The sequence below is a fragment of the Talpa occidentalis genome, unplaced genomic scaffold, assembly GCF_014898055.3.
Source record: "Talpa occidentalis isolate TD23 unplaced genomic scaffold, MPIMG_talOcc4v2.1 talOcc4.3, whole genome shotgun sequence".
Classification (NCBI taxonomy): Eukaryota; Metazoa; Chordata; class Mammalia; order Eulipotyphla; family Talpidae; genus Talpa; species Talpa occidentalis.
Window position 1 is genome coordinate 1,748,840 of NW_023603184.1, and position 27,110 is coordinate 1,775,949.

General features: G+C 57.3%; 1 protein-coding gene across 1 annotated transcript; it reads right to left on the reverse strand.

The window, feature by feature from the left end:
• On the reverse strand, positions 1 to 25,952 carry P2RX3 (purinergic receptor P2X 3). Its single transcript, XM_037521487.2, has 12 exons — positions 25,619 to 25,952; positions 18,700 to 18,835; positions 18,251 to 18,322; positions 17,978 to 18,041; positions 16,979 to 17,072; positions 16,649 to 16,726; positions 15,960 to 16,101; positions 15,285 to 15,421; positions 2,017 to 2,110; positions 1,651 to 1,716; positions 975 to 1,052; positions 1 to 140 (listed from the first exon to the last, which is right to left on the reverse strand). The coding sequence occupies exons 1-12, from the start codon at positions 25,735 to 25,737 to the stop codon at positions 27 to 29; spliced, it is 1,194 nt and encodes a 397-aa protein (XP_037377384.1). The 5' UTR covers positions 25,738 to 25,952; the 3' UTR covers positions 1 to 26.
• Between the last annotated feature and the right edge of the window lie 1,158 nt (positions 25,953 to 27,110).

The following is a 27,110-nucleotide window of genomic DNA, read 5'->3' on the forward strand; positions in this document are numbered from 1 at the left end:
GTGAGCGGGGGCCCTGGGAAGAGGCCCTAGTGGCTGAGGGAATAGGCCCCCGAGTCTGTAGATTGCTTCTCCTCTGTCGTCTGGTCACTGGGGTACACAGGGTTGGCTGAGGCGGCGACTTTCAGTGTGGTCTCGTTCACCTGCAGGCAGGAGGGTGGGTTTATTGTGTGACTGTGGGGGCCTCCTAGGGGATCCCCATTGGACAGTCTCAGCAGGGAGCACATGGCTGGTCATTGGGGAACTAGAGCACATCTGTGTGACCCTACTCTTTCCTTGCCCCTCAAGAGCAAACAAACCACAGCCCACCGGGTCTGTCCTGCCGGGACAGGCAGTGGGGGGACGGGTGGAGGCAATGCAGGCAGTGAGGACCCACAGAGGCCCAGTGCAGGGTAAGATAAAAATGTATCAGACTTTTCTGCCCTCCCGCCATTAGGATTGATGATGGATCCTTGTGGTCCTGAATGCTTGTCTGATGGCGGGCACCTGGAGTAGGGTGTGGGCATGCGTAAGTGGGTACACCTGGGCTAAGGCTGGGCTTATAAGGGCGGTGTCACGGGGACGCCAGGAGAGCAGAACCATGAGAGGGAAGAGCAGAGAAGCAGAGAGGATGAGAGAACACCAGAGAGCCCAGATAGAGTGAAGACTTGCTGGGGGCTGGGAGGCCTGCCAGCCTCCCTACACCCCAACACCCCTGCCTGCCGTGTACCTGATAAATCCCAATAAGAGCCTGCCAAAGCCACTGAGGGCTCCAGGATTCCTCCTTCACCCATTTGCTGGAATCATAGAAAAACCTGCTCTGGCCCTTCCTGCCCCTACACCCAGGTTCTCTGTGGAGCCCACGCGTGAGCCCCGGATAGAAACTGAGACCCAGAGCACTCCCTGTCAGAGGCCCCCAAAAGGTGAGCTGCTGAGCACCCCTGCGGTCCAGCACCTCTCCCTGCCCTGGCCCTTTGCCTCTCGTGGGCCCTGCTCACCTCCTCAAACTTCTTGGCTTTGTACTGGTCGGCGCCTTTGAGGAAGTTGAGCAGGATGATGTCACACAGCACCGTCCCCTGGAGGAGAGGCAGGGGGGGCTCAAGGGCTGCCAGGACAGTGGGGAGCAGGGTAACAGGACGCAGCGGCTGAGGTGGCCCTGAGCTGGCCAGCAGCGGGCAGGACCCCCCAGGCAGGCAGGACAGCAGGCCAGGGGCTGGGATGAGTCCCCCAGAGCCACCTGGCAGCTGTTTCCTTTTAGAAAAGTGTCCAGGGGCTTTGCCAGATGTCTTCCTAACCCCTCCCCTCCTCCAGGGCAACCCAGACAGCAGTGCAGAGAGGACTTGGGAGAAGCAGAGAGACGGTGGGAGGCCCTGGGAATGGGCTCTGCTCCGTGTCCAGGCTCCTCAGGGCTGTGGAGCTCTGGGTTCTCCGCCCCCACCTTCAAGGCGGGGCACAGGACACTGGCCCTGGTGGTGTCTCCCGTGAATGGGAGGGGGGCCCATGACTGGAGAGGGTCACACAGGGCTGAGCCAGAGGCAGCTGGTGGAGGAGGAAGCAGAAGCACCTGGCAAGAGGTTGGGTGTTCCCTTCCAGCAGACATGGGTCACCCCCCAGCCCCCACCACCCCTGCCCGCCTGGGCCCTACCCTGCCAGAGCCTGGAGGGCTCAACTCACCACTCCCACGGAGGTGAAGGCTGCCACTGAGCTGATGATGGTGGGGATGATGTTGAACTTGCCGGCCTGAATGCACAAAGACCAGGGCAAGTGGCAGAGAGTCTGGCTGGGCGGGGAGTGAGGCCTAAGGCTGAACTTGGACATGCAGCCAGCGGCACTATGGAGCCAGAGGGGTTCCTGATGGGTCAGCAGGTGCCCCCACCTCCACCCCATTCAGCGGCAATGTGAGCCACTGAGGGCCACAGAGCTGGCCAGTGGCAGGACCCTGTCCCCCGCCGCTCCTCGGAAGAGCCTCTTCGGGCCCAGTGTAGATCCGGGCCTCCTTCCCTGTCTGCCCACTCTCCCCACCCCGGGCCCAGGACTCACATTCCCGTACACCAGCACGTCAAAGCGGATGCCGAATGCCTTCAGGAGTGTGCGGTACTCGCTGCCGTTCTCCATCTTGTAGTACTTGGCAAACCTGGAGGCCGGAGGTGAAGGTGGGTCCCACTGTGGACTCGGCTCTCCTGTCTGACCCCTCAGGTGCTCTAGGGCCTGTGACCCGCACTTACCGGCAGGTTTGGCGGGACACCTGCCTCGGGCCTCCTGTGAGGCCTGTCCTGCACAGACACCATCTTGGGGGCTTATTAAAGAGGCGTGTCGGTCCCACCCCAAGCCCCTGGAACTAGCCTCTCCGTGGGTGGGGACAGGTCTCTACCTTTTAACTAACTTCCCTAAATGATTCTGATGCATGAGAGTTTGCGCCCTGGAGATCCCCAGCTTCTTCAGGCCCAGGTGTTTGGGCCCCCACGGGCTTCTCACCCAGAGCGCGGAGCCTGGCTCGGCCACTTAGCCAGTGGGGCCACCTCGAGCCAGTCACCTCCCTGAAGCGCCCTCTCTCATGTGTGAGTGGGAACAATACAGAAGCCCCGTTTGATAGGGTTGTCGTGAGAACCGCATGGAAGCACAGGTGTGGGGGTGAGGACAGTGCCTGGCGCGCGGCGAGTGCCCAGGAAATGTTCGCTGGTGTTGCTGCTGCAGAAACACATTTGCATTTACACAGCAGCTTAAAAAAGTGCTTTCAGACACCTCATCTCATTTCGCCCTCACCACAGACCTGTGGACGGGAATGTGACTGCTCTATTTTTCAAAGGAAGCGCCCAGGGGTAAGTGACTTGTCAGGGCTACCCAGCTGGTGGGGGCTCAGCGCTAGATTTGCCCAGTTCGAGGCTTTGTGCTCCAGGCTTTCTGTCTTGGCTGCTGGGGCCAGGGGCTGTGCCGGGATGGAGCAGGGTGAGCCACTGAGTCTGCCCTGCTGGGAAGATGCTGACATCTCAGGACGGACTTGCCTGGAGGCTCAGACTCTGAAGGTTCGATTTTCACCTTCCTTGTGTCTAAAGCCAGTGTGTTTCTTCTACCTGGTTCTGCCCGGCAGACACAAAACTCAACACAAGCAAAGTGTTATATTTTTGGGCTACTGGCCCTCGGCTGCAAAGTGGACCCCTGTTGGCCACACCCCAGGAAAAAGGGGAGGATTCAGTGCACCAGTGGTGCTGGAAGGGCTGGCCAGCTCGAGACTGTGGGGCCACACGGCTCTTCTCTGGAGCCGCTGCTTCCTTGAAGCGTTTCAACCCCCACAGCTTCCATCCCAGGCCTCCCCCCACAGAAAGAAGGGGCTGGAGAACCCCTTCCCCACAGTGTCCCACCGCCCATGAGATGCCTTTCCCAGGGACACGTGCATCTGAACCTGCACAGCTGGGAGAGCGAAGGGTCGGTTCAAGTACGGGAATAAGTGAGGCCTCACCTGTAACTGGGAGGAAGCCTGTTAGTGGGGAGCGGGGAGGAAGAGTCACTCCCAATCATAGAATGTCCTCACAGCTGCTCCAGGAAAACTTTGGAACCAGGCAGAAGCGCGTCTAAATCCTGGCTCCAGCACTGCTAGCGGTGTGGCCTTGTGTGACTTAGCCCCCAGGGCTTCACTCTCCCTGTCTATGAAATGGGGGTGCTCAAGGCTCCCTACTGGTCTGTTAGTGAGGGGGATAAACATCAAGACCAACCCTCTGGGTGGGCAGTGGTGCGAAGCCCATGTCTGTCCCTACACCTCAGTCCCTGCCCCTCTCTGCAGGACCTGGAACCCGCTGCTCCCTCCAAGCTCCCTGCCATTTGATTTTGGTGGGGTTCAGCCAGCTGTGGGCACCAAGGCCATGACAGGGCAGGAGGTTGAGAAGGAGGAGAGAAAAGTCTGGTGGTGAGCCCCCCAGTTCCTCTCCCCTGGGCACCTTGCAGCAATGGTGACCCCACCAGAGCCTGGAGGTGGGCCAGGGCCTAGAGGTGGGCCAGGGCCTGCTCCACAGCTGCCCTCCCTCCTGTTGGCCCTGCCAGCCTGAGGAGATGGCAGCTTTCCCGCCTGATCATCCCTGGGTCCTTCCCCAGCCCTCTATGTTCCCTCCACCTGCCTGTGTGCCCTGGCAACTGGGGGGCAGTGTCACAAGTGACTGGGGCAGGGCGGAGGCTGCAGCCATGAAAAATGCACCGACACTGACTCGGAGAACAAAAAGTCGGCATCCTGGGTGCTGCTGTTCAAAGCAAGGATTAGCTAAATTTATCTTCAGAAGGAATGTGCAGAGAACAGGGAGAAAAACCAAAGCGGACTTGGTTTTTGTCCAGCACCTGCCTTCCAAGAGGCAATAAGCATGATAAGATCATTATCTCACCACCCACCCACCCTGGGAGAAGGCTTGGCAGGGACTGTCCTCTCCAGGGTGGGAGGGAGGAGGAACAGGGCTCAGGGAGGGAGGGCCCAGCTGCAGATGGGGCCAGGACCCGGATCCTGACTCTGGCTCACCAGTGTGGCCTGGGGTCACAGAAGCTGGCCCATCCGTGGCACCAGGTCTGGGTGATGTTCTCCCCTGGCACATGGCTGGACCAGATCTCCCACACCTCTTACCTCTAGCTGGGGCCCCACCACTAGTTCCTGCCAACAGAATGTGAATGGGAGGGAGCTCAGTTTCCCCAGGGCTGAGGTATGTTAGGGCGGGGTACCCACTTCATTCCCCCTTTATACATGGCCAGCTGCCCAGGAGCCAGGGGAGAATGCAGGCCCTGGGAGTCTGAATTGGTACATGGCAGGAGCCCAGATCCCTGGGAGGCTGCAGGGAGCTCTGGTGCCCCACAGCGCACTGTACCCCAAGCAGAACAATGCTCTCCTGCAGCCGCTGGGCTGGGGGCTTGTTTGTTACAGCAGTGAGCAATACCTTCCCTGACTACTACAAACTCCCATCATTTTATAGAGACTGAGACTGGGGCTCAAGGAGGAGAAGTTATTTGCCAAAGGATAAAGAATGAGTTAAAACTGGGCAGTTATTTGCAATGAGACAGAGATAAGGGCAAATTCCAATGATCTTTCTATTCCTAGGGATACATCCTAGAAGATCCAGGCGGTTCCACCACTGTCTTCAACAGGATTTTTGACCCTGAGCAGTTCATTCAACTTCTCTGAGTGTTTACCTCCACTAAGAAGTGAGGATAAAGAGGGCTATGCGGAGGATGAGACGAGATAGTGTCCTATAGAGTAAGAGCTAGAGGCATGAGCCTTTTCTTTCTCATTCTAAGATCACAGTAAAATGAAACCAGGGTATCTACAACCACTTTCCCTATTATACTCTCCTGTTCCCGGGGATAATAGTATTAGCAATAACAACAGCCAGCAGATCCTGGGGCCTCACCACTGCTCAGCACCCTGCTAAGTGATTTACACTCACTCCTTGACTACTCACAAGCCTGTGACGTTCCCATTTGACGGACAAGGAACCAACATCAGACAGGCTAAGCAACTTGACATGTAACCGATAGTCAGCAAGCCCACGCTGGGCTTCACACCCGGGCAGACCAGGTCCAGAGCCCACACTCTCAGCCACCATTCTAGACCGTTGTCTTTGTCACCTAGTTTCTACTAGATCCTGGCTGATTTCTTTCAGCTCTCCAGCTGGAGGGTGCGTCTGCATTTCAAGTTCAGTCTCAACACCCAGAGTCACTAGTTGGGAGCAGGAAAGAAAGCATAGGAGAGCCTTGAAGTGTGGGAAGAATGGGCCCGGCCTCCTCATCTGAGAAGGGGAAGGGCTGGGCTGCACCAGGCTGGCGCCTGATTTCTCCCAAATTCTCCAGTTCCACTCTGCAGTGCTGGCTCACTTGGCTGCGAACTGGGGTTGGTGAGAATGAAGTTGCCATCCACCCCTCGGCCCCTACTGAGCTGGCCCGTCTACCTTCCTGGCTCATCTGCAAACTTAATTTATCTCCCCGCCGCACTCAGCAGGCAGCATTTCCTGCACACACTTTACAGACACACAACTCTGCCTCTCCCCATGCTGCTCCCTGTCCTACCCTTCCCGCCTTCCTAGTCATCCATTAGGGCCCTGCACAGCGGCCTCTCGTTCGTTCAGCCGATCTAGAACACACCTCCTTCACACCAGGCGCTGTGCTGGGCATGGCTGCCACCTTGACCAGAGGCTTGACCCTCATGAGAGGGAGAGAAATATTAATTCATCACACAGTGTAATGAATAGCTAAACTTGGGCATAAGGGTGGTGTAGGGTAAGGAAAGAGTATCAGGCTTTTCTGCCCTCCTGCCATTAGGATAGATGAGGGAACCCTGTGGTCCTGAATGCATGCCTGAGGGCAGGCACCTGAAGTGGATTCACCTGGGCTAAGACTGGGCTTTTAGGGGCGGCATCACGGGGATGTCAGTGGAAGCAGAGAAGCCAAGAACGAACAGAAGCCGAGAAAGAAGCAGAGTGACCCATGCGAAGAACACAGAAGCTGAGAGAAACAGAACCACGAGTGCAGCAGAGACCAACAGAGAGCCCAGAAAGAGTGAAGACTTGCTGGGGGCTGGGAGGCCTGCCATGTACCTGGTAAATCCCAATAAAAGCCTGCAAAAGCCACTGAGGGCTCCAAGGACTCTCTCCTCCTTTACCCCATCTGCTGGGATCATAGAAATCCTGCCCTGTGTCATTCCTGCCCCTACAGGTGGGAAGGAGAGGCCACCATGGAGGACACAGTTTGACCCAAGCAGGAGGCACAAGGAAGACTTGGCTTGGAGGTGACCCTGGAGCTGAGAGAGGAGGTGTGGAGGGTTCAAAGGTAAGACAGTCGGAGGTGGGGGCAGGTTTTCTGGCTGAGGGCAGGAAGGACCCAGTGAGCTGGCTGCACAACAGAGGGTGAATTCCACGTTCAGGGACTTCATGCTCAAGTTCAAAATGGACTCTGATGGAGCATTCACACCACGTCAAATGGCAAACCACACACATCAGGGGTTTGTTTTCTTCTTTTGCAGAGAGCCAGTTTATCAATGTGGAGCTGAGGCTGTAAAGCCCCCACTCCCCAGTCTACCTGTCCTTTCTGCTTCTGCCTGGGCCTAGGCCATCTGCCACTGCCACACCTGGTTGCACTTAATAATCTGGACTGTTGAATGTGCCCTAGCTCTGTCTCTTTGCCCACTGGCCTAGTGCAGCAGGGGAAGAGCAATGCATGCTGCAGGAAAAAGTTAGTTCTGATTTTTGTGATGTCTCACAGGTGGAGTCAGCAATACTGGCTTCCAAGTACCCCCTACTGACTCCAGATCCTCCCACTTCTTCAGGTGGAGCTAGCGGAAGTGTGTAACCACAGGCTATTTCTCTCCCAAACAGCAAGCATTTACACCTTGCGGGTGGTTGGGCAGGAAAGTAGATGTTATGGATGGGAACTGACCCCTGCTGAATGGAAATGGGGGAGACCGGAAGGGTCTGTGGGGTTCTTACTCTGCCAACGCCAGGCTAGAGGTCCTACAAGAGCAACTCAGGGGGAACTGGTGGCTTAGGGGCTTTGAAATGAGACAGACCTGGCCTGGCATCAAGGCTTCGCTCTTGGTATTAGTTCACATAGCCTGGGGCCAATCGCTTCAGTTCTTTGAGTCTCAGTTTCCCCGAATGAGAAATAGAGGTACAGGGTTGCCCCCACTCTGAAGTAGAGCATGCTACAAAACCTTTCATAAGCGTTTGATTGATATATTGATATGGAAAAACTGTTGAGTGTTCCCAGGCCACCCCCAAACAATGTACCAAATAATATAAAACCTAAAATAACACTGACGTGCAGTAAGGGCAGGAATGGTAGGGTAAAAGCACAGCCTACGGAAAACGTTCTTGGGGCAGGGACTTGGCGAAGCCACTCTCAGCACTTGGGTGGCCACAGTGTTTAGATTGGTGCTGCAAGCAAACACTGAAGCCTGTTTCCACTTTTCACCTATTGTCATAGAAGCAGAAGTATCTTCCGATTTCCTTCAGTTACTGAAAAAGGTCTGAAGGCAGGTCTTTTGTAAAAATGAAGTGTCAAGATTACGGAAAGCGGGGGTAGCTGTCGCAGCCAGCTGCTGGGGGGATTCAGTGAGCTGCGAGGTGACGGCTGAGATGATACCTGGCTCGAAGCTTTGAATAAATGTTACCTATTGTTCATCAGGCAGCAACGCACGGGCCACAGGCTGGAGAGAAGCACGGCGGGTCTCTTCCAGCTACTGGCCCGCAAGGGGTATAGTGGGGAGCGGAACTGGGCTGCTAGAATCCGAAGCTCCTGCGCAACCCCTGCTGGGTCCCCAGGAGGAGGCAGACTCGGCACATCCTCCTTGGGCAGGGAGCTTGTTAAAGGGTGGGTGCCCGTAAAAACACCTCCGCAGTGAGGCCAGCGCAGCAGAGCTGTGACTATGAGGGTGTTGGAACCATCAGAGGGGAGAACAGGACTCCCACACCTGAGCCCGCAAAGGGAGGAAGCTTGGTGGGGGGGGAAGTGGCACAGGCAGGGCTGCAGCTCTCAGGGTTGGGGACCACCTCAGCCCAGACATTTGAAGGGAGAGGAGAGACTACCTGGTCTACCTACTACTCCCATTGTCCCTAAACCCAGTCTCTGGACTTGGGTGTCCTGCAGGCTGACCTTGACATTCTCTGGTTTCTGGGGACCAGAAGGGGGGAAGAGAGAGATAGAAAAGGGGTAGAAACAGCCACCAACTCTCCTAGGCCCTGAGGCTCTCAGCTCCCTGTTGTGTGAGTTCTTCACAAACCCCAGCTGAGGTGCTGTCTCACCTGAACCTTCAGTGCCACACCTGACCAGACAGGACATCCCAACCCAGGACTCAGTCGAGCACTACTGGGGCCCAACAGTGCTGACATACAGTGTGTGTGTGTGTGTGTGTGTGCGTGTGCGCGTGTGTGCGCACGCACACACACGCACTCTCATGCCACCATTAGCAATAGATAAAGGATGAGTAAGTACAAACGTCAATTACCATAATAAATCACCTATCAGATGTGCTTCTGCAGGGCGTGTGGAAGCTACATTCCAAAGTGAGAGGTCTATAAATAATAGTGCATGCTTAGCAGCCCGAGTTCCAGAGCCCTTCCCCAGACACCCACACACATTGACTCAGACTTCCAGAGCTGGGAGGGGCCTGAGAGATCATCACCTTAGGTGAGCGCACCTTACAGAGGAGGACACAGGCCACGAAGGGGATGAGCAGTGCTGGGAATCTCACAGAGCCTCTGACCAGAACTTCAGGCTCCGGACCTACTGTCCGGCCTCTCTGCTTCATCTTATTATTCTTAACTTGCTCTGGCACAAATTATTTTTCTGTGTAAACATTTGTTGTCATTTGGGTTCAGGTTTATCATTTCCACTTGGTTATAAGTTTCCTGGGCCAGAGGACCTGGGCTTGTTCTTTTCTGTATCAGCCACAAAGCCAGGCACAGGATATAATTTGGAAGTCCCCCTCCTATCTCATTAGCTCCCGGAGGTTCCCCTGCGGCTGCCTGAAATGCAACAGGGAGCTCACTCCCTGCAGGGCCCGGAGCACGTGGAGCAGAAGCCTTCCTGCTCGCTGAGGCGCACAGCCCTCGGCAGTCAAGAGATGTTTGCTGAATGGAGGAGGGTTTTTCTCATCAGCTCCAGATCCCCTGGAAGCTCTTCCACATCTGCTGAGACACGATCTGTCCTGCCACAGAGAGCTGGAAACCCGTCCCCAAAGCAGGGCTTGTAACTGTCGCAGCGGCAGGAAAAACAGCAGCAAACTTGCGGGGTGTGGATGGGCTTGCAAGAGAAAACTTGGGCCTGGGATTTGGGTTTCGAAGTGAAGGCGGTGGTGTTCCCAGTGATGCTTTTGACTGGTGGGAAGTCACTTTGCCAGCAGAAACACACTTTTACAGTTGACTTTATACTCATAGGAAAATATCTGCTGGCGGCCTCGATGCTGGGGAGGGGGAGGCCTCCTTGGAGCAGGCCCGGGCTCCGCCCCTAACTCCAGGGCTCAGCCATATTTATTTACTAGTGTTCCAGGAGCCTAATCCACCTCAGAGGCAGACATTCAAAACATGGTTTGTTGTTGTTTTGGGCATATTACTCATTTATCGTTCCTGAGGCAGGGGAAGCAGCGGCCACAGAGCTACCTGAGCGTCGGCACCGGCCGCCTGCTCCCAAGATGATCTTCTGGATGTGGGTTTCCTCATCTCACCAAGCGGGCCCGGCTGGGCGCCTGCAGCTCTGGTTTGGGTTCCAGTTTCAGCACCAGGTGCTGTGTGGCCCCCTGGGCCCCGGGGGTCGGAACAGGATGCCCTGTCTTTCTTTTGAGTGGATGAGCTGACCCACAAAGAGCTCCTGCTAAGCCCCAGGCCAGTGCCCGCGGAGGGTGAGCCCGATTTCCTGCCCCTGGTGTTGGAACAGGATGGAGGTGACCACGAGGGCTGTGTAAATTCAGGACAGCTCCCGCTGCCTCGCTTCCCCCAGAAACCCGAGACAAAGGATGCGGAGAGGAGACAGGATCATGGAAATGGTGGAAATGGCTGCTTTTCACACATGGTCTGTGCTTCTGGAAGGAGAAGAACCCAGATTGTGGGGAGAGTGATCCAAGCCAAGGGTGCGCTTGACTGTCTCCGTCAGTTGGCCTAGGATCTTGCTGATCCGCTCATTTCAGCGTGGAAGCAGGGCGGGCGCCAGTTTCAGAGCAGAAGCTGCTGCGGGGACGCTTCCAACTCGAAGCGATCACTAGAAACACCTACAACACGAGGAACATCTAGCAGCTGAACAAGTGTTTTTTGTCCCAGACACAGGAGAGGAAATCCAAGCCGGCGTTGCCTTTTAGTAGCAGGGCTGTCTTGGGAGCTCGTGGGACAGAACGGAGGAGCCAGAAGCTGTTACATGCAAGGCTCTGCTCCCTCCCATCGCGTGGCAACTGCAAGGACTAGCTCTCACAGCTACGTGTGTGTGCATCAGTGTCTGTGTGTGCACCTGTCTCTGTGGGTGTCTGTATGTGTGCATCTGTGTGTGTCTCTGTGTGTGTGTGTGTGTGTGTATGTGCCAGCCGTGTGCTGGGGAGGTGGTTAGCAGCACTGGCTACAGATCAGGGCTCTGGGTTTGAGTCCCAAGCACAGCGCCTCTTCCTTAGGCTGTGGAATCTCGGGCAAGTCTCAAAATCTTTCTGAGCTGACTGTGGGGGTGGGGGCAGTGTCTGTGAATCCTCCGCGTGAAAGGGTTTTGCAGACTTAACTCTAGGAGCTTTTCATCTGAGGCTCAGGGATGGACCTTTAAAATCTTCAAAATCCTGAAATTTTATGCTGCATAAATATAAGTGCAGAGAAAAAGGACTGGAAGGAAATTCACCAAACTCCAGGATGTGACTTCCTGCAGGTAGCGCAGGGCAGGAGGGGTGGAGGGGAGTTCCCATGTCATGGCTCTATGTAGCCAGTGCTTGGGTATGTTATTTTGAGGGTAGGTTTATGTCTTATTTGTAGAAACAAAGCATCCTTAAAAAAAAAAAAAGGTCTACAAAATCGCTCACATCTAGGGATTTAAGTGCATTTTTTTCTTGGACAACGGTCCATGCTTTTTCCAGGGCCTTGAAAGGGCAGGACCTCCATAATAATGAAGGGCTGTGATTTCACAAATGGACGGTGCTAGGAGTTGCGGCGGTCATCTCTGACCCTCGCTCCTCCCTCCCTATCCTGCCCCCTGTCCTGCCTCAGCTGATTTCTGGGCTTCCAGCTTCTGGAGGGGCCCACAGTGGGGAGTGGGGGGTGGGGGGGTGGGTCACAGCTCCCCGCAGGCTGCCCTCCTCACAGCGCCCCCTGGCGCCAGGTTCTAGTAACCGCATCCTGCCTCTGCCCTGCACACCTGGGAGGTCTCCAAAGTCCTGTTTCTGGGTTACTGTCCCCAGGCTCAGCCCCGTCCCTTGTGGTTTCCCCACACCCTGCCCACACCTTTGAAATCTTTCTTTTATGAAACTCTCCTCAAATCACCCAGTTTGCACGCGCCATCTGTTTCCTGCTGGGACCCTGACTGAAACAGCATTTTTAATGCGTCTGTGCTGTCTCTGCCTGCACACTCGCACACGCTCACACAACACACTCACACAACACAACCTGCTCATGCGTGGACACACTTCCCCTCACACGTACTCATACAGACTGGCCCACACTTAAACGCTCCCTTACATACTCATACCCGGCAGCTGAGGGTCCAAGAGGGAGGCAGGAGCCTGACCCTTGTCTAGGCCCCTGTCGCCGGGGTGCCTGTCACCCTGCACCACAGAAGGGACAACTTGGAAATATTGCCCAGTGCCGCGGCCAGCCCGGGGGACCCACCAGGTGCCCACACTCGAGCTATTAATTACCTCCTAAGGATGCTGAGTTAAAGTGGCCCTGGTGTCTTTAGCCATACAGAATAGACCTCAGAGTGAAAATCAAGGCTACCCCCTTTCAGAGAGGGACATGCACATACAGATTTACCCAGACGGATGGCACAGGCCTCTGGGTGGGAGTTGAGGGGACACGTTGGCTCACTGTGAGGCCCCCCTTCCTGGGGAGGGGCCCTCTGAAACAGCCGCTGGTGGGGGGCTGTGTCATGGGGAGACTGGTGTTAGCAGATGACCTCTAAGGCTCCCCTAAGTAATGCCTGTGTCTTAGGCCAATCGTATCCCTCTTTGGGGCTTCTTCCTCATCTGCAGTGGGGGGCTGCCAGGATCTCCCCCAGCGACAGGGAGGGTGCTGCAGGGGCATGAGGCATGGGGCGGGGCGGCATTTGGAAGGGAGCTGCAGAGGTAATTAGTGGTGGGAATGCGGATCTCTAGCTGCTGCTGGAAGTCTCTGCTGCAGGCTAAAGTCAGGCTGCATCTTGGCTGGCAGATACCAGTCCCTCCAGAGCACACGGCAACAGGAGGACAAGGGGGTGAGCTGGCCTCTGTTGGAGCGGGAGACACAAATGAATTTGTTTGGGAGACCAAAGGCTAGGGATGGCGCCCCCAGCAGCTGCTACTCTCCCAGGCTCCCTTGCCTCAGATTCTCATTTTGAAGTGAGGATGACAGTGTCAATGCCTCCACAGGCTTCCTGAGGATTAGCCAAGGAGAAAAGCCCTAGCCCTCCAGCCTGGGATGGAGACCAGCCACAAGAATAGGTTTGCCTCTGGGTTCCCCCCTGACTGGCCTCCTGACCTGGGGAGGCTTGACTATGCAAGCCTCGCTTTTCTCACCTGTGAGAGGGAGGTATGGTGGCTCCTGCCTGGCAGGGTGGGGTGAGCCGAAGCACATGAAATACCTTGTACCTGGGCAGCTGGTACTGCCCTGTGAGGTTCAAAGGGCAGCGTGCCTTTTACCCAGCAGAGAAAACTCCCGGTGACTTGTGCTGAACCTGCCTTGGACCAATTATCTCTTCTCCCAGGACTCAGAGAAGTAGCCCTCTGGGGCCCTCGTTGAGCCTGGGGGGGGGGCGTTGGCATAGCCTGGGGGGGTTGGTATAGCCTTGGGGTGAGCATAGCCTTGGGGTGAGCATAGCCTTGGGGTGGGCATAGCCTGGGGGTGGGGGGGTGAGCATAGCCTTGAGGGCCGAGGGTGGGCAGAGCTCTCTGCTCACTATGGTTGTCAGATATTCCCCCAAGTCAGATCTCAGGGTTACTCCCCAGGCTGTCTGAAATCTCTAAAACACAAAGGGTCCAATGTGCAGCTGTGGCCCTAATAGTCTGGCTGAGAGGTGTCTGGTGAGGGGTCCACACCTCTCACATGGCTTCCTGAGGTCCCTGGGAATGATGCTCACGGGCTCCTTCTGAGAGCCTCTGTCCGGTCTCTCCAGGTTTATTAAACTGGGTCTATCTCTAGTCCTGCTGTGTCCAGGCGGGGAGGGGCGTGCAGGAAAGGGCTCCAGGAGGAGACAAAGGCCTCCAAACCAACTCTTTAAATGAGAGAGCTTGTTCTAAAATTGTACAACACCAGTAGTCGGGGTCTTCATAACAGCTGATTCCATTGTAAGCTTTCCTGCCAAATAAGTTATTTAGAGGATTAAAGAATTCCCAGTGGCCAGAGGGAAGTTATGAAGATGAAAACTTACATTTTAGATCATGAGGATTTTATTAATGTGTTACTATTTTAAGCTGCCATACAAATATCCTTTGTATTGATTGCAGTGTGATGTACTGACTGAATAAATATGCCAATTTCTGCCAGTGAGCCAAACAGTATTTTTAACCTACTTTAAAATATGTGTTGTTTCCTCTGATTTTTTAAAGTTTGGAGTTGATTATGAAAGCACTTTCAATTTTAAAAAATTCTTTCTAGAGCATATACATATATATTTTAAACCATTAAATGTGAAGTTTAATGGGGGTGGATAATTGCTTTGTAAAACTACAAATAAAGGTGAATTTTACAAAAATTTTTTTTTGCTCAAGTCTGCCATTGTGTTGGAATTGATCACTGCAGCACAGGGAATGTGAGCATACATCTGAAATACATGCTCATGCGTCCCCACCTGCCCCACCCCTGCCTATTCAGCCAGTCTAACCCCAGAACCTATCTGGTGTCTAACACTGCGTATTTAATCAGGACCCAGCCAGGAGCTCAGAATCTTCAAAAATTAAGGAGAGGGAAACCAGAATGCTGAAGCTTTTCACACGCTGGCTAGTAGGATCCTCGCCATGGCCCTTGCATAGGTGGGGAAAATGGGATGGGAGACAGTCAAGGGCTTATTCAGGACTTTCAGGTGGTTCCCAGTAGTTAATCGTGGCTTCTCCTCAACCTTTTCTCCAAAATGGGAGGTGGAGGAGCAGGGGTTGGGGGTGGGGGACAGATCCCTTATGTCTCAAGGCCACTAGGAATATAAACCAGATATTTGAAGTCTCACTTGACTCTGCCTGGAAAGGCATTGAAGAGCTAATGACCACGGCAACCGCTATTTGAGACTCAGGATCTTTCCTGGTTATGGAAGGAAACACCAACTTTCTGAAAAGCAGCACCAGCTCTTGCCCTTGCTTTGCAGATGGAGAAACCTCCAAAGATGTGGTTGCAGGAGAAGGCATGGGCCCCCGAGGAGCTCCTGAGGGAAGTTCAGCTGGGAGCCAGACTCACAGAACTGCCAAGGAGCCCGCACCCAGCACAGCAGAAGGCCCTGCTGACCAGCCAGGAGCCCAGGCCTCAGTGCCCCCCCCTCTGTTCACAGCACAGCCTGTCTGTTCCCTGGTAGACAGCCCTTCCTGATGTTCAGCCATCACTGGATTGGGGGGCACGTCACCTTTTCCTCCCAACACACATGCTGCTTGTGATGCAGCCTCGTTCAGCAGCCCTGGTCGCCTCCCGCCAAGCCCCGGAGCCAGGTACCTGAAGTTGTAGCCTGGGGAGACACTGCTCTTCGCAGACACACCGTCCAGCCGGGTGAAGGAGTACTTGGGAATGCACTGGTCCCAGGCCTTGTCCAGGTCGCACACCCAGCCGATCTTGATGCCCAGCACTCCACCCTGAGCAGCAGAGGGTGGGTGTGAGCTCACCCCTGCAGTACCCAGGCACCCTGGCCCAGCCAGGGAGGGGGTGGGGTCTGGCCACAGACCGGTGGTTTCTTCCCACTCACTCTCTCGATGGAGGAGGGATTGAGGGAGAAAGAAGAGCGACTTGTCACTTGTCACGGCTGCGTAGTCAAGCACTGCAGCTGGGGTGAGGCACGTGTCCGCTAAGCCCTGCTTCGGGAGCCCTGCGTCCCTTAGCTCCCGGCCAGGAGAAAGTGGTCCACGCCAGGGACCACTGCAGAATCACAGAAGCTACTGTGCGAGTCTTTTCGGGGCGGAAAGGAAAGCCTCTCCCTGCAGGTGAGGTGCGAGGGAGCGGCAGGGAGCTGGCCTGGGCCGGGAGAAGAGAGGGAGGCAGGTGCGCTGGGCACAAGGCCGTGCAGATCTGGGATCTTGCACCTGGTGGCGCTGCCTCGCGGGGGTCCCCGCAGCGCCCTAGGGCTGCCAGGGGTGGGGAAGGGCTGGGGTGCTGCCGGAGCGGCCAGGTCCTCACCGTGCTGGCCAGTTTGGCAAAGTCCTGTCCTGCGAACTTGACCACGTCCCCCACCCGCAGGATAGGGCAGAAAGGGGCCCGGTCAGGGTGGAAGCGGCAGGTCTTCATGTCCTGGGCCGTCAGGTTGGGGAGGAGGTTGCCCCTGGGGAGGACAGAGGCAAGGCCGGGTTACCGCGGAGAGACAGCCCCGCGCACACGTTTGTCTGGACTTCTGGAGCCCCCAGCCAGCCACAGCCAGGCCGGCAGAGGTGAGACCTGATCTTTGGGCCCCCATCTCCCCGACCCCCCATCTTCCCCGTGACTCCCTTATGAGGGTTGTGTGTGTCAGGCCTGGGGGCTCCTGGCGCCTTGGTTTTGCTTTGCAGGTGGCAGGCGCCCCGGGAGGGAAGGGGGCAGCGAGGAGGGTGGAGGAAAGGTTACGTGCCCCCTTGGCCCGGAGCTCCCGAGGCGTCAGAGCACCCGGTCCAGGGTTGGCTTGCTCCACCCCCCTGGGGTTCTGGGGCCCAAGGTGGGCAGGCTGGCGGGGAACTTGGCCCCAGAGTCCCCTCCTCCTTGGCGGCCCAGCAGCCCGGAGGCTGGGATGGGGAGAGAGAGGAGAGGGTCTCCGGAGCAGGGCGTCTCTGCTCCTCTGGAAGCCAGGCCGGGGGTGGGGGCTGCTTCCTGGTTTTAGGGGGTGAGCTAGGACTCACTTCTCAAAGTTGAAGAGGGGGAACCGGATGCTGTTCTTGATGAAAATAGTGAAGTTCTCGGCTTCCATCATGACCGGCCTGTGGGCAGGGGCAGGCGGCCTTGGCTTACAAGGGGGCTTTCGGCGCAGGGCCCGCCTTTCCTGCCCTGGACACGGGCCCACGGGCCCCAGGTGAGGGGGAGAGGGGGAGGCAGGGAGGCCCCTGGGGGAGATGAAATCCTGAGGCCACCTCGCTGCCCCAGCACTGGACACTGCTGGGGGGTGCCCGGGAGCCCCTCCCCTTGCAGCCCCCCCGCATTGAGGGGAGCTGGCTTCTCCCCACTGGCCTTACATGTGCACGGTGTCCACCTCGACGGGGCACCAGCCCTGGATCTCACAGGTCCGGAGCTCAGAGCTGTAGTTCACGCAGCGCCCAGTGAGGATGCCTGCAGGGTGGGGCCACACTGCTGGGTGCCCGGGTGCCCCCTGTTCCCTCCCCTGACCACCTCATTGGGGACCCCCACCCCAGAGCTGGAGGGAAAGGACAGGCAGGGCCGGGGAGGTCCACCCTGCAGGGAGCCCCTGTCCTCCCTCCCAAGCCCTGGGCCAGACCACAGGGAGGCGACACCTCAGCCCCCGGCCAGACCCCACCCCCCGCGGACCCCTTGTTCTTGTTCCGGGCCTCGCTGTCCTCCACCTCCACACCCGTTCTGTTTTATTTAATTTTTGTTCTGGAAAGCGAAACCAAAGCCAGCCTAAACAAAAGACTCGGCCCACAAAATGTAGTCCCTGGCCGGGTTGCCCCACCCCGCCCTCTTCACCTCTGCTGTGGCCTCAGTTTGGTTTCCCGAGCCCACGAGTTTCCTTGGGTTACTTCTCAGTCCGTCCTCGCTCCTCCTCAGATCACGCACCTGTCTTTACCTTTCGGGCTAACTAGGCCTCGCAGTCGCCTCAGCTCCCGGCCCCCTGCCCTTGGCGATCCTGAGTGGCGCCCGCAGCCGGCCTCTGCACCCCCCAACCCGCTGTGCTGCCCACCCTGCAGGCCCAGCACAAAGGCACCGCCTCTCGGGAGCTCGGGGCCCGTCCAGGACCCCCTCTCACGACCAGGCTCCCGCAGTGCCTTCTGGCCCTCAGCTGCCACCTCATGGCCCCAGCGTCACCACCTCTGCGGGCCGGGACCGCCTCGCCCCAGGCCCGCGCTGGGCCACGCACACATCGCGCCCCTATAAATGCTGCAGGATGCCATGGAGCAGGCCAGCGCCACTCTCTCCCCGATGAGCCTGTCCCCCTGGGGGATCTGCACTGGGGGGGGGGGCAGTGAGGGGTGGCGTGGGGAAGGGGCTACACTCACCCCCACCCGCGGCGCGCTCGGGCCCACACTGGCTGTCGGATACACAGCGGTACTTCTCCTCGCTCTGCGGGGGACAAGCAGGGGGGTGCGGGCCCTGTCAGCGGGGCACCCACTGCCGCCCCACAACCGGCGCCCCCTGGTGGGGAGGCCCCGGGCTGCAGCTCCAAGGCTGCCCCCCAACATTTCCCCCTTGACCTGCCCCTACCCCCATCCCCACCCTCCCCTGCCCCCCCATCTTCTTCCCCCTGGCTCCCCCTTTACCCCTTGGCTCACCTCCGGGCAGAATCCTTGCATCTGGTTTTCAGTAACGATCATCTTGGTGATGATGACAAAGACAGAGGTGCCCTTGGGAGGAAGAAGGCAGAGAGAGAAGCAACAGTGCGGGAGGCCCGAGGCCGGCACTGCTGTCTCCAGCTCTGCAGACGCGGGCGCCAGGCTCTGGCTGAGCAAGGGCAGAGGGGGTTCAAATCAGGTCCTTCCTACCACCCTCCGGGCCTGCCTTGTGGTAGCCAGCCACACACTGCTTTCCAGATGTTGTGCTGGGGGGTGCAGGTCCAAGGTCCCCAGCCCCCCCATATATCGCCCAGCTGTCAGCAGAGGGTTTTCTGGGTCACTGATGCCTCCGATTCTGCTTTGGGAATGCCACGGGCACGCACCGCCCTGCCCCTCCCCTCCCCCCGCCAATGTCTGGCATCCACACACCACGGGGGGCAGGGCCGTACCTGGGGTGGGGTCACATAATCGGACACGTCCATGACTCTGTTGGCATAGCGTCCAAAGCCCTTGACCTTGGTCACCACCGAGGACTCGATGGCGGTGTCCCGCACCTGGTACGCCTTCTCATGCAAGAAAACCCACCTGGGCAGGGCGCAAGTATGGAGGGCAAGACAGAAGCAGGGCCTGTTAGACAGAGGCAGGAGGGCCCTCCCTGCCGCAGCAGGACGCAGCGGGCTCCTGGCAGGGGGAGGTTTTCCACTCGGTCCCTGCATTTTCTCCCTAAGGAGAAAACTGGCCCCTGATTGTCTCCCTCCCCACGAAATTTTTATGTTATAGACATCTGCTTATGTGCTGTGTGCACATTTGTGCTTTTATATAGATATAAAAGTGAGATTTTTAGCAATTGCACCTCCTTCCGAGGTGTGTTCCCTTCAGAACACACCTGCATGCAGGACAGGCATCCGGAGAGAGCCGGGGCCGGGACCCAGGGCTCTGACCCTGTGCATCCCGGTGTTAAGTACAGTTGTATCCCAAGGGCCAGGCACATAGTAGGTGCTCAGTAAACAACTCAGCTGACTTGCTGGTCTCCATCTGCATGGAGGAGGCAGGGCGCCACAGCGCTGAGCCTCTACCTCTCAGGCCCAGGGAGCTGGGTGCGGGAGGAGGCTCAAGGCTTATTCCTGGGGTTGTGCTGCCACCCAGTGGTCATTTACCTGTCTGGCCTCTCCTGGGAGAACTTCGGGCTGACAGACCAGGGAGCGGATCCCCCCTTGCCTTCCTCTGTGCCCACCTCCCCCCAGAGTCCCCCAGCCTTCCCCAGCTGCAGGAGGGGTCTGCAGATACTGCCAACAGCTCCTCCTCTGTATTTCAGTGGGGTGCCCACCGTTCCTCTGAATCACCCTGCACAGTCCTCAGGACTCAAGACTCTCTCTGGCCCTGTGTCCAGCCTGAAGCACAGTTCTGGGCGTTCCTGACCGTGCCCAGGAAGCAGAGGGTGTTACTGTCCCTCCTGTACAGATGAGAAAACCTCATGAATGTGTTTGGAAAGTGGGGCACGCTTTCTGCTTTGGAGAAATACTGGTGACATCCCGTGGCACCAGAAATACTGGTGACATCCTGGAGCAGGCTTTTGGAGGCGCTGGATTGGGCTGTGTCCTTCCTGCAAGCTCACTGGGCTGGGATCGTGTCCTGCAGGCTAGAAGGTTGGAGAATGCCATGTGATGAAGGTGAGGGGAAGGGCCTAGAGACTGTGTAGTGCAGAGAAGACATAGTTGGGGTGGGGGGAGGTCCTGGCTGGGAGCAGCACGAGGGCTGAGCTGAGGGGGTTTTAAGGACGGGTTAGGATTTCGAATCAGGAGCTCCGAAGCCGTAGGAGTCAGCCATCCAGGGACAGCTGCTGTGGGGGCAGGCGTGGGGCCACACACCTGGGCAGATGCAAGGGGAAGCCCCACGTCCACCTTCCAGGGTATGGAGAGCAGACGGGTGACTATCCGGGTCTCCCCAGGTTGGAGGACCAGAGGGGTGCAGCCCCGAGTCACATGGGCCACAGCCACCTGTGGGATGGGTGAGCTCACATCCTGTGTGTGTGAACAAGGACTCCATTTGCAAGAAGCTCCTGGCTGGATTTTATTGGGAGTGTTCAGAGGTCCTTCCTGACCGGGGGCGGTGGGTGGTACCTCAGGTGCTCGATTCTAGATGCTGCTGAGTGGGAGAGAGAGGGTGGGGTCATGGCCAGTGCTGGCAGGCGGCTGCGAATGTGTCACCTGCCTTACTTCGGGGCCCCAGCCACAGCCTGGGATGCACAGCTAAGAGACATTCACCTGCCAATAAAACATGCTGGTGAAGGCCGAGCTTCTGCAAGTCTGGTGTGGAGTGCTTCATTTCCTTAGCACTTTTCTTTTGGGGGGAAGGAAAGGGGTTTCATCGAGGCCCCCCAAGGAGGTGTGCCTCCCCGGAGAGCTCTAATCTGTCCTAGCAGGGAGGGGACATGGTGAAGCCCAGTCCTAACAGCACCGCCTCTGGGCCTGGAGGGACCTAGGTCTCAGCCCGGGCTCTGCTCACCGAGCGGATGCCATGTCAAGACACACCCTTCCGGAACCTCGGGGTACCTAGCCACGGGACGGACACATCTCTGAGGGTGATGGAATGAGGTGGTTTCTGGGCGGACCCCCTCCCTGCCCCCATACCCGCCCCCCCTCATCCAGGACTGTCTGCAGCAGAGAAGCTGTGATCAGATGATGATATCACAGATCCAACACAGCACACCACAGGCCAGCAGTGGACGCATCACATCCTGTCCACGGCCTGGGGATAAGGTTTTCTTACCACTAAGTTACAAATGAGTAAAGGGAGGCACAGAGGGATGGGCTAACTGGCCAGGCAGCCTCACTATAGGGTCTCCTTCCGTGACCCAGCTCAGGGCCAGCCCACACCAGCCTCAGCTGGAGCCTGGCTCCTCGGTCCTCCGGCTTCCCCGTCACCCTGGAGAGCACCTCCTAGCCCGGGGATGTCTCCAAGGAAGGTGCGGTGTCTCGGAGGAACAATTAGCCAATCTCTTCCCTCCTTCTCCTCTTTCAGGGCGCCTTCATGTGCCCAGCGGGGAGAGAGGCCACATTAGAATCCTCTCTCCGAGTTAAATAACAAGTGGAAGAATCTCAAGGCCCCCCTGGGACCCTCGGATGTCAGAGGGGAGCTGGAATGAGGGGATACGCTTCCTTTCCTGAACGGAGGGGCTGAGTCTGTCCCTGGGGGCCAGGCTGAAGGGATGGGGCAGGACTGAGCTTGCCATTCTTGGCATTTACTCTTCTGCTCTGACTTAATATTTTTTTTCTCGTGTTTCTGGTTTATTATTTATAGAGCCAAGGCGGGTGGCAGCTCCTTGGCAGGAGGGATGTGCAGGAAGGAGGCCAAAGCCACGTCCGGTTCACCCCCAGGGACTCGAGGCGGAGGCCATGGAGCGGGTGTGAGGCGTGTGCGCAGGAGAAGGGGGTGAGCTGGGCAGAGGGGAGGCGGGCGTGCTGGGGAGTTAATGAAATAATAACAGTCACGGTCTCACACGTCACCGTGCTGGGAAAGGCGCTGATGTACGCGGCCTCAGCCGTAACTCCCCGGGAGAGGCATCCTCAGCCCATTTTCCAGATATGGCGACTGAGACTTAGAGACCTAAAGTGACGGGTCCCAGCCCACTCCAGGTGGCGTCTGAGCCAGGCTGCCAGCCGGACCTCTGCGGCCCTGGGTGCTCCATGGGGCTGCGATGAGGGGAGAGGGAAAGCCAGCATGAAAGGCACCCCTCTCTCTCGACCTGTCATGTGGGGTGCCGATGGGTCTGCCCACCATATTTCTCTCTTAGGGCCTCAGTACTGGGAAGATGGGGTGGGGAGCCAAGAAGGCGTGTTCCCGGCCCTCCTCTTTAAAGGAGAGCAGTTCCCTGTTTTGCTTACATTATGTATTGAGTGTCTATATCAGTTTGAAATCAGGTTAAATATTATGAGCCAAAGTGGGGGGTGGGCTGTGCACAAAGGGGTGAGTGGGTGGCTTGGGCCTGGTGGGGGAGGGGAACAGGTTGGGAGAGATGGACTATGAGGGGAGGTCACAGCCCCATCACCCCCATAGGTCCTGCCAATGGCTGGGACATTAAAGACGGGGCATCCCCTCAATACCTGTTTCTGGGGATGCGCTTTCTCCAGGAAAGCCTGCGAGCCAAGCTCAGGGCCTGCGCACAGGGGACTCGGATGCCAGGATCTCCTTCCATTTCTTCCTCAGGCCCCCACAGGAGGACCCAGAACGGGATTGCCTCGTAGGAAGTACACAGAGGAGAATGGGGTCACCCCTGGGTGGTGGTGGCAAAGGTGATATGAGAACACCAGTTAAGTCCTGGCCTCCCTGTGTACTGGGGGTTAGAGGGAAGCAGAGCTGAAGCAGCCAGGAGCACGTGGGGGCCACTAGGTGGTTTGTCTCAGTGAGCACATCAGATGGCTGGCTCCCGTCACACTTGTCCCAGGTGTGCACCTTGGGCCTACCTGGCTGGGCCTATGGAAGAGACTTGAGTATTTCTTAAGTCCTCACATCACAGCACCCTTTCCAGTCCTGCCAAGTCCAAGTCACTCTCATCCCTTCCTACGTGGCTGCACTGCTTCTGAGCAGGTTTCCTGCATGCACACCTGCCTGAAGGGGTATCAGCAGAAAGAGCGTCCCCAAACACACCTTACGTCTGTATCTCTTTCAAAAACACCCACATGCAAGCCCAAACACACACGTGTGCACGTGTGCACTTTAGAATGCTTCCTAGGGCCTCCCTGGTGGCGCAAGGGGTTAAGTACAGCACTGTGCATATGTCTGCAGCCTCCACAGCATGAGTTTGGTCCCCGGCTGGTTCAGGGAGCAACCCACATGGTGCAGCAGACCTCTCCTGTCTCGCCCGCCGCTCCCCTCAGCAGTCTGCCTGTTCTGTTCCCCACTCTGCCTCTGATGAATCCTCTCAGCCTCCCGTGCTTCCGGCCTGTACCCCAGCTCTTATATGCATAAATAAATAAATAAAAATAGAATGTGTCATAGCTTCTGCCCACTACTCTTCTGTAAAGCATAAGACTGGAGGGTGTTGAGGCCTGCCCTCTGTCTGTTCCTGCCCCCAAGCCCCCCGCGATCCCCACTCTCTTGGTTTCAGCCTTAAAGGCCTCTTTTCTCCCCTACCTGCCAGGCTCTTCGCCTTTTACAGGGCTGAGTGAGCCTGCCTTCTTCCCTCCCTCCCTCCTTCCTTCCTTTCTCTGTCCACCTAGTGGCACTGACTCGCCCTTCAGGGCCTGGCTCCGATGTGACATCTCCAGGAAGCCTGCCCTTAGCTCCCAGCAGCCTCCATGCGCCCCACAGGGCTCCCCAGCACCACGCCTCCATTCCTTGACCCTGGAGCCACACTGAAAGTTTACATTCATGTGTGGAAATCATTTGATTCAAGCCTGTCTCTTACATTGTTAGCTCCTGGGGGCAAGGACTCTGCCCTGCTCGCTGGCCTAGCGGCACAAAGACACACTCCTCGCATTTTTGCTCGATTCATGACAATGGATTCGTGCAGGCCAAATGGTGCACGGGCTCATGGGCACAGAGATGGGGCGCGGGCCAGGGGGCTGGGCCTGGAGCGTGCTGATGTAACGGGAAGAGCTGCTCCGCCGGGAGCTGTCGGCTGGGAGATGGATGGAGTTGGATATCAAGATGCAAAGAGCCTCTCCTGCTCCAGCCCTGAGGACCGCTTTGGATGACAAGGAGGGAGCAGGGCAGGGGGGGTCGAGCCTGCTGGCCCAGGAGCCGGGCTGTCTCCACTCTCCATCCATCTTCCCGGAGCCAGTGGAGCCAGGCCAGGCGGGGAGTGCTCTGAGGCAGCTTTTGCACACACCTGGACCATCTCAGGCCATCCCCACTCACAGGCTGGCGCGCATGTGAGCCGGCGAATCTTTAAGAGCCAGTCCTGGCCAGGAGAGGTAGACATGGAGCATTCGCAAACTGTGCCTGGCACAAAACCTCAAAGTTGGAAGGAAGTCAGGCCATTTAATCTGACGGCCAGGGCCGAGTCCCTTCTCTAATGCTCCGCGGGGGCACTGGATGTCCGCATCGCCCAAGCACACTGGCTGGTGCCCAACACGTGGAGCAAAAGCCCCTTAACCCACACCCGCGTGTCCTCAGACCACTGGGGAAGCAGGCTGCTCCTGCGCGGCCCCCACGGCCCATAAGCCGCGTCTCCTTTCCGGTTTGGGGTGTTGCTGTCCACACACTGGCCCATTGTCTGAGGACCAGCGCGACCGAGCGCCACACACCAGGAAAGAAAATCCTCGAGGTGCTGGCCTGCGTTCATCCCGGAGCCTGCGAGGGACCCCAGGACAGAAGCTGTGGTTTCCCCAGCCATTGTCTCCTCCACGGCCCTTTGTGTGTGTGTGTGTGTGGGGGGGGTGCCTCCAAGAGGTGGGGGCTGAGAGGAGGTGTGCAGACCCTGCTTGCTGTCAAGCCATCCCTGATGGGTCAGATGGTATAAAGTGGGGTACAAGTGGGGAGTGTATGCTTCCGGGCAAGGGGCAGAGTTTCTGAATTCTTTTTATTTATTTATTTGTCCTTTATTTAGGTAACACTGGTTAACAACACTGTGCATGCTGTAGGGAAACAGGTTCACACCTCCTCGGATGTATGGGACCACCCACCCCACCATGCAAGCACCCAGAGTCCTTTACCCAACTCATTGGGCCCCCTCCCCCTGGGTTCCCATCCCCACCTTCCTTCTCCCTGCCCCCCATTTCTGAATTCTCCAGGAAGGACCCTGCTTAGAAAAGCCACTTTCTCCTCAGCAGTCTTCCCCTTGAGTGTTATTTGTGCATGTTTCCCCCCTCCCCCAGGGGAGACCCCCCCCCAGCATCGCCTTGCTTTCCCAGAGCAGGGCCTCTGCCCTTCCTATTGTGGTCTCCTTCAGCTCCCCATGCCAGAGGGGGGCTCCTCATTCTGAAGCAGATCTATTCTCTCCTCTCCTCCCCACCATCAACCTGGTCAAGCAGTCACAGCGCCCTGTGTCAGCGCCTGCCCGTCCCTTTCTGCGCTCCCTTGTCCTCTGAGATGAGTTCACTGAGGGGAATGGGAAGTTGCTTGTACAAGTGTGTGCGTTTGTGTGTGTGCGCGTGTGTGTGTGGAGGGGGGGTTGGCTCCACTCCTTGGGTATAAGCCTAGACATCTCTCCAACTCCAAGGATTTAGTTGCCCCATCCTCCAGAAGGAACTCACCCCTGGGAGGTGGGGGGCAGCACAGACCAGTCCTTGGGACCTGTCCCCACAGAAGAGACTGTTTCTTCCAAGAGAGGAAACACTGAGGAGTCTAGAAATCAACAAGGAGGGGAGGAGGAGAGGACAGGACAGGGCAGCCCTCCCCTTCCAGGACCCAAAGGGCCAGACTCACCCCACAAAGTAGGAGATGATCAGGAGCTGGACTGCTCGGTTGATGACCCCGATGGTCCAGCTCTTCACCACCACTGACTTGGTGGTCTCGTAGGTGAAGAAATCTGACACGCAGTTCATGCTGAGAGTGCTCAGGGGCCACCCAGAAGGGACCCACAGTGGCCTCAGGAGGGAGTGGTCCTCAGGGCCAGGAGGGGGCAGCTTAGAGGGGCACAAGACAGGGGAGCGGTCTCCTTCCAGAGAGGAAACCCCAGACCAGGGCCAGGGTCTCCCTGCTCTTGACACTCTGGGCTGCCAAGAGTCTAAGACCAGGGCGGGGGACCCCCTTTTTGTTCGTCTCCACCCCACTCCCCTGTGATGTCACGGCAGGGGTGGGGTCTCCAATCCCAGGCTCCTGATTGCCTGGAATGCAGCTGGCTGGGCCCCCTGGGACTCATGTTTTATCTGCACTGTCTACCGTTTCTGTTCCGTTCGCTTATGCCGCATCTTCATCCCAGCTCACCAGCTGCTCCAGGCTCTTCTCAAAGCCCCTTGCAACGCCCCAGCCTCCAGAAAGCCCACCTGAGCTGAGTTCCCCTTCATTCCCGTGTCTTCCTAACGTCACTCCCTGCAGTCTTCCCGCAGCCATCCCCACCCTTCCTGAGTTGCCCCAATACATGGGCTAGGGGAAGGGGGTCTTTTGGATATTTCTCCCTGTCTCCTGGGAGGAGGGTGGTGAATATAGTCACATAGTTTGTCTTTCTTATCCAAGTTGGCGGTGGCTGCAGCCCTACCTGTAGCCTGACATCATTGCAGCGGGGATTTTTTAAAACCCTCAGTTTTCTAATCTGAAGCACTAGTGCACTACATGTCCCTGGAAGGGCGGGGCTGTTTCGGCCTTGTTCATCAGTGTCCTCAAACCCTAGACCTGTGTTGGAGCCCAGTGCATATTTATTGGACCTGTTTATCTTTGAGTTACTAGTTAGTGCTGCAGGGGCCGTCACCCAGGGGTCAAGGCGGGAGTTCAGGGCGCAACAGCGTGTTCCCCCAGCCTCTAATCCCCGCATTGAGTTTGCCAGGTGCAGCAACTTTTAAGTCAGGTTATCAAAGAAACCTTGAGTGTCAATATTCCGTCCTCATGTCTTCCCACGGGTCACGGTCATTCTGAACGTAGCATCGCCGCGATGCTGAGAGGAGAGCACTGCAGCCGGGTGTGGACATCTGGATTCTGGTCTCCGGCTCTGTTGCCAACTCGCCGACAGTGGGAGTTTGCAAAATCCCTTTGGGCCTCGGTTTTCCCATCTGCAAACGGAGGATGGAGGGGAGAGCCCCAAACCTCGCTGTCGGGGCGGCCTCGCCCTCGGACCTTGCACCTGCGGGCCGCGGAGGGGCCGGCGTGCGCAGAGCCTCCGGGCTAATGTGATTTCCAATCACTCTGGCTCCAGAGTGAACCTGACACCAGCACTTGCATGGAGCCTGCTGGTTGCCAGCCTCTGCCCGGCTGCCCACCCGGC

Bases quoted from the DNA above. Each gene is read 5' to 3' on its own strand.
- P2RX3 (XM_037521487.2), bottom strand. From the start codon at position 25,737: ATGAACTGCGTGTCAGATTTCTTCACCTACGAGACCACCAAGTCAGTG. The intron at 18,836-25,618 runs GTGAGTCTGGCC...CGCCCTGCCCAG, and splicing joins ATCATCTCCTACTTTGTGGG to GTGGGTTTTCTTGCATGAGA. The intron at 16,727-16,978 runs GTAAGGCCAGTG...CCCTGCCCACAG, and splicing joins GAGGTGGACACCGTGCACAT to GCCGGTCATGATGGAAGCCG.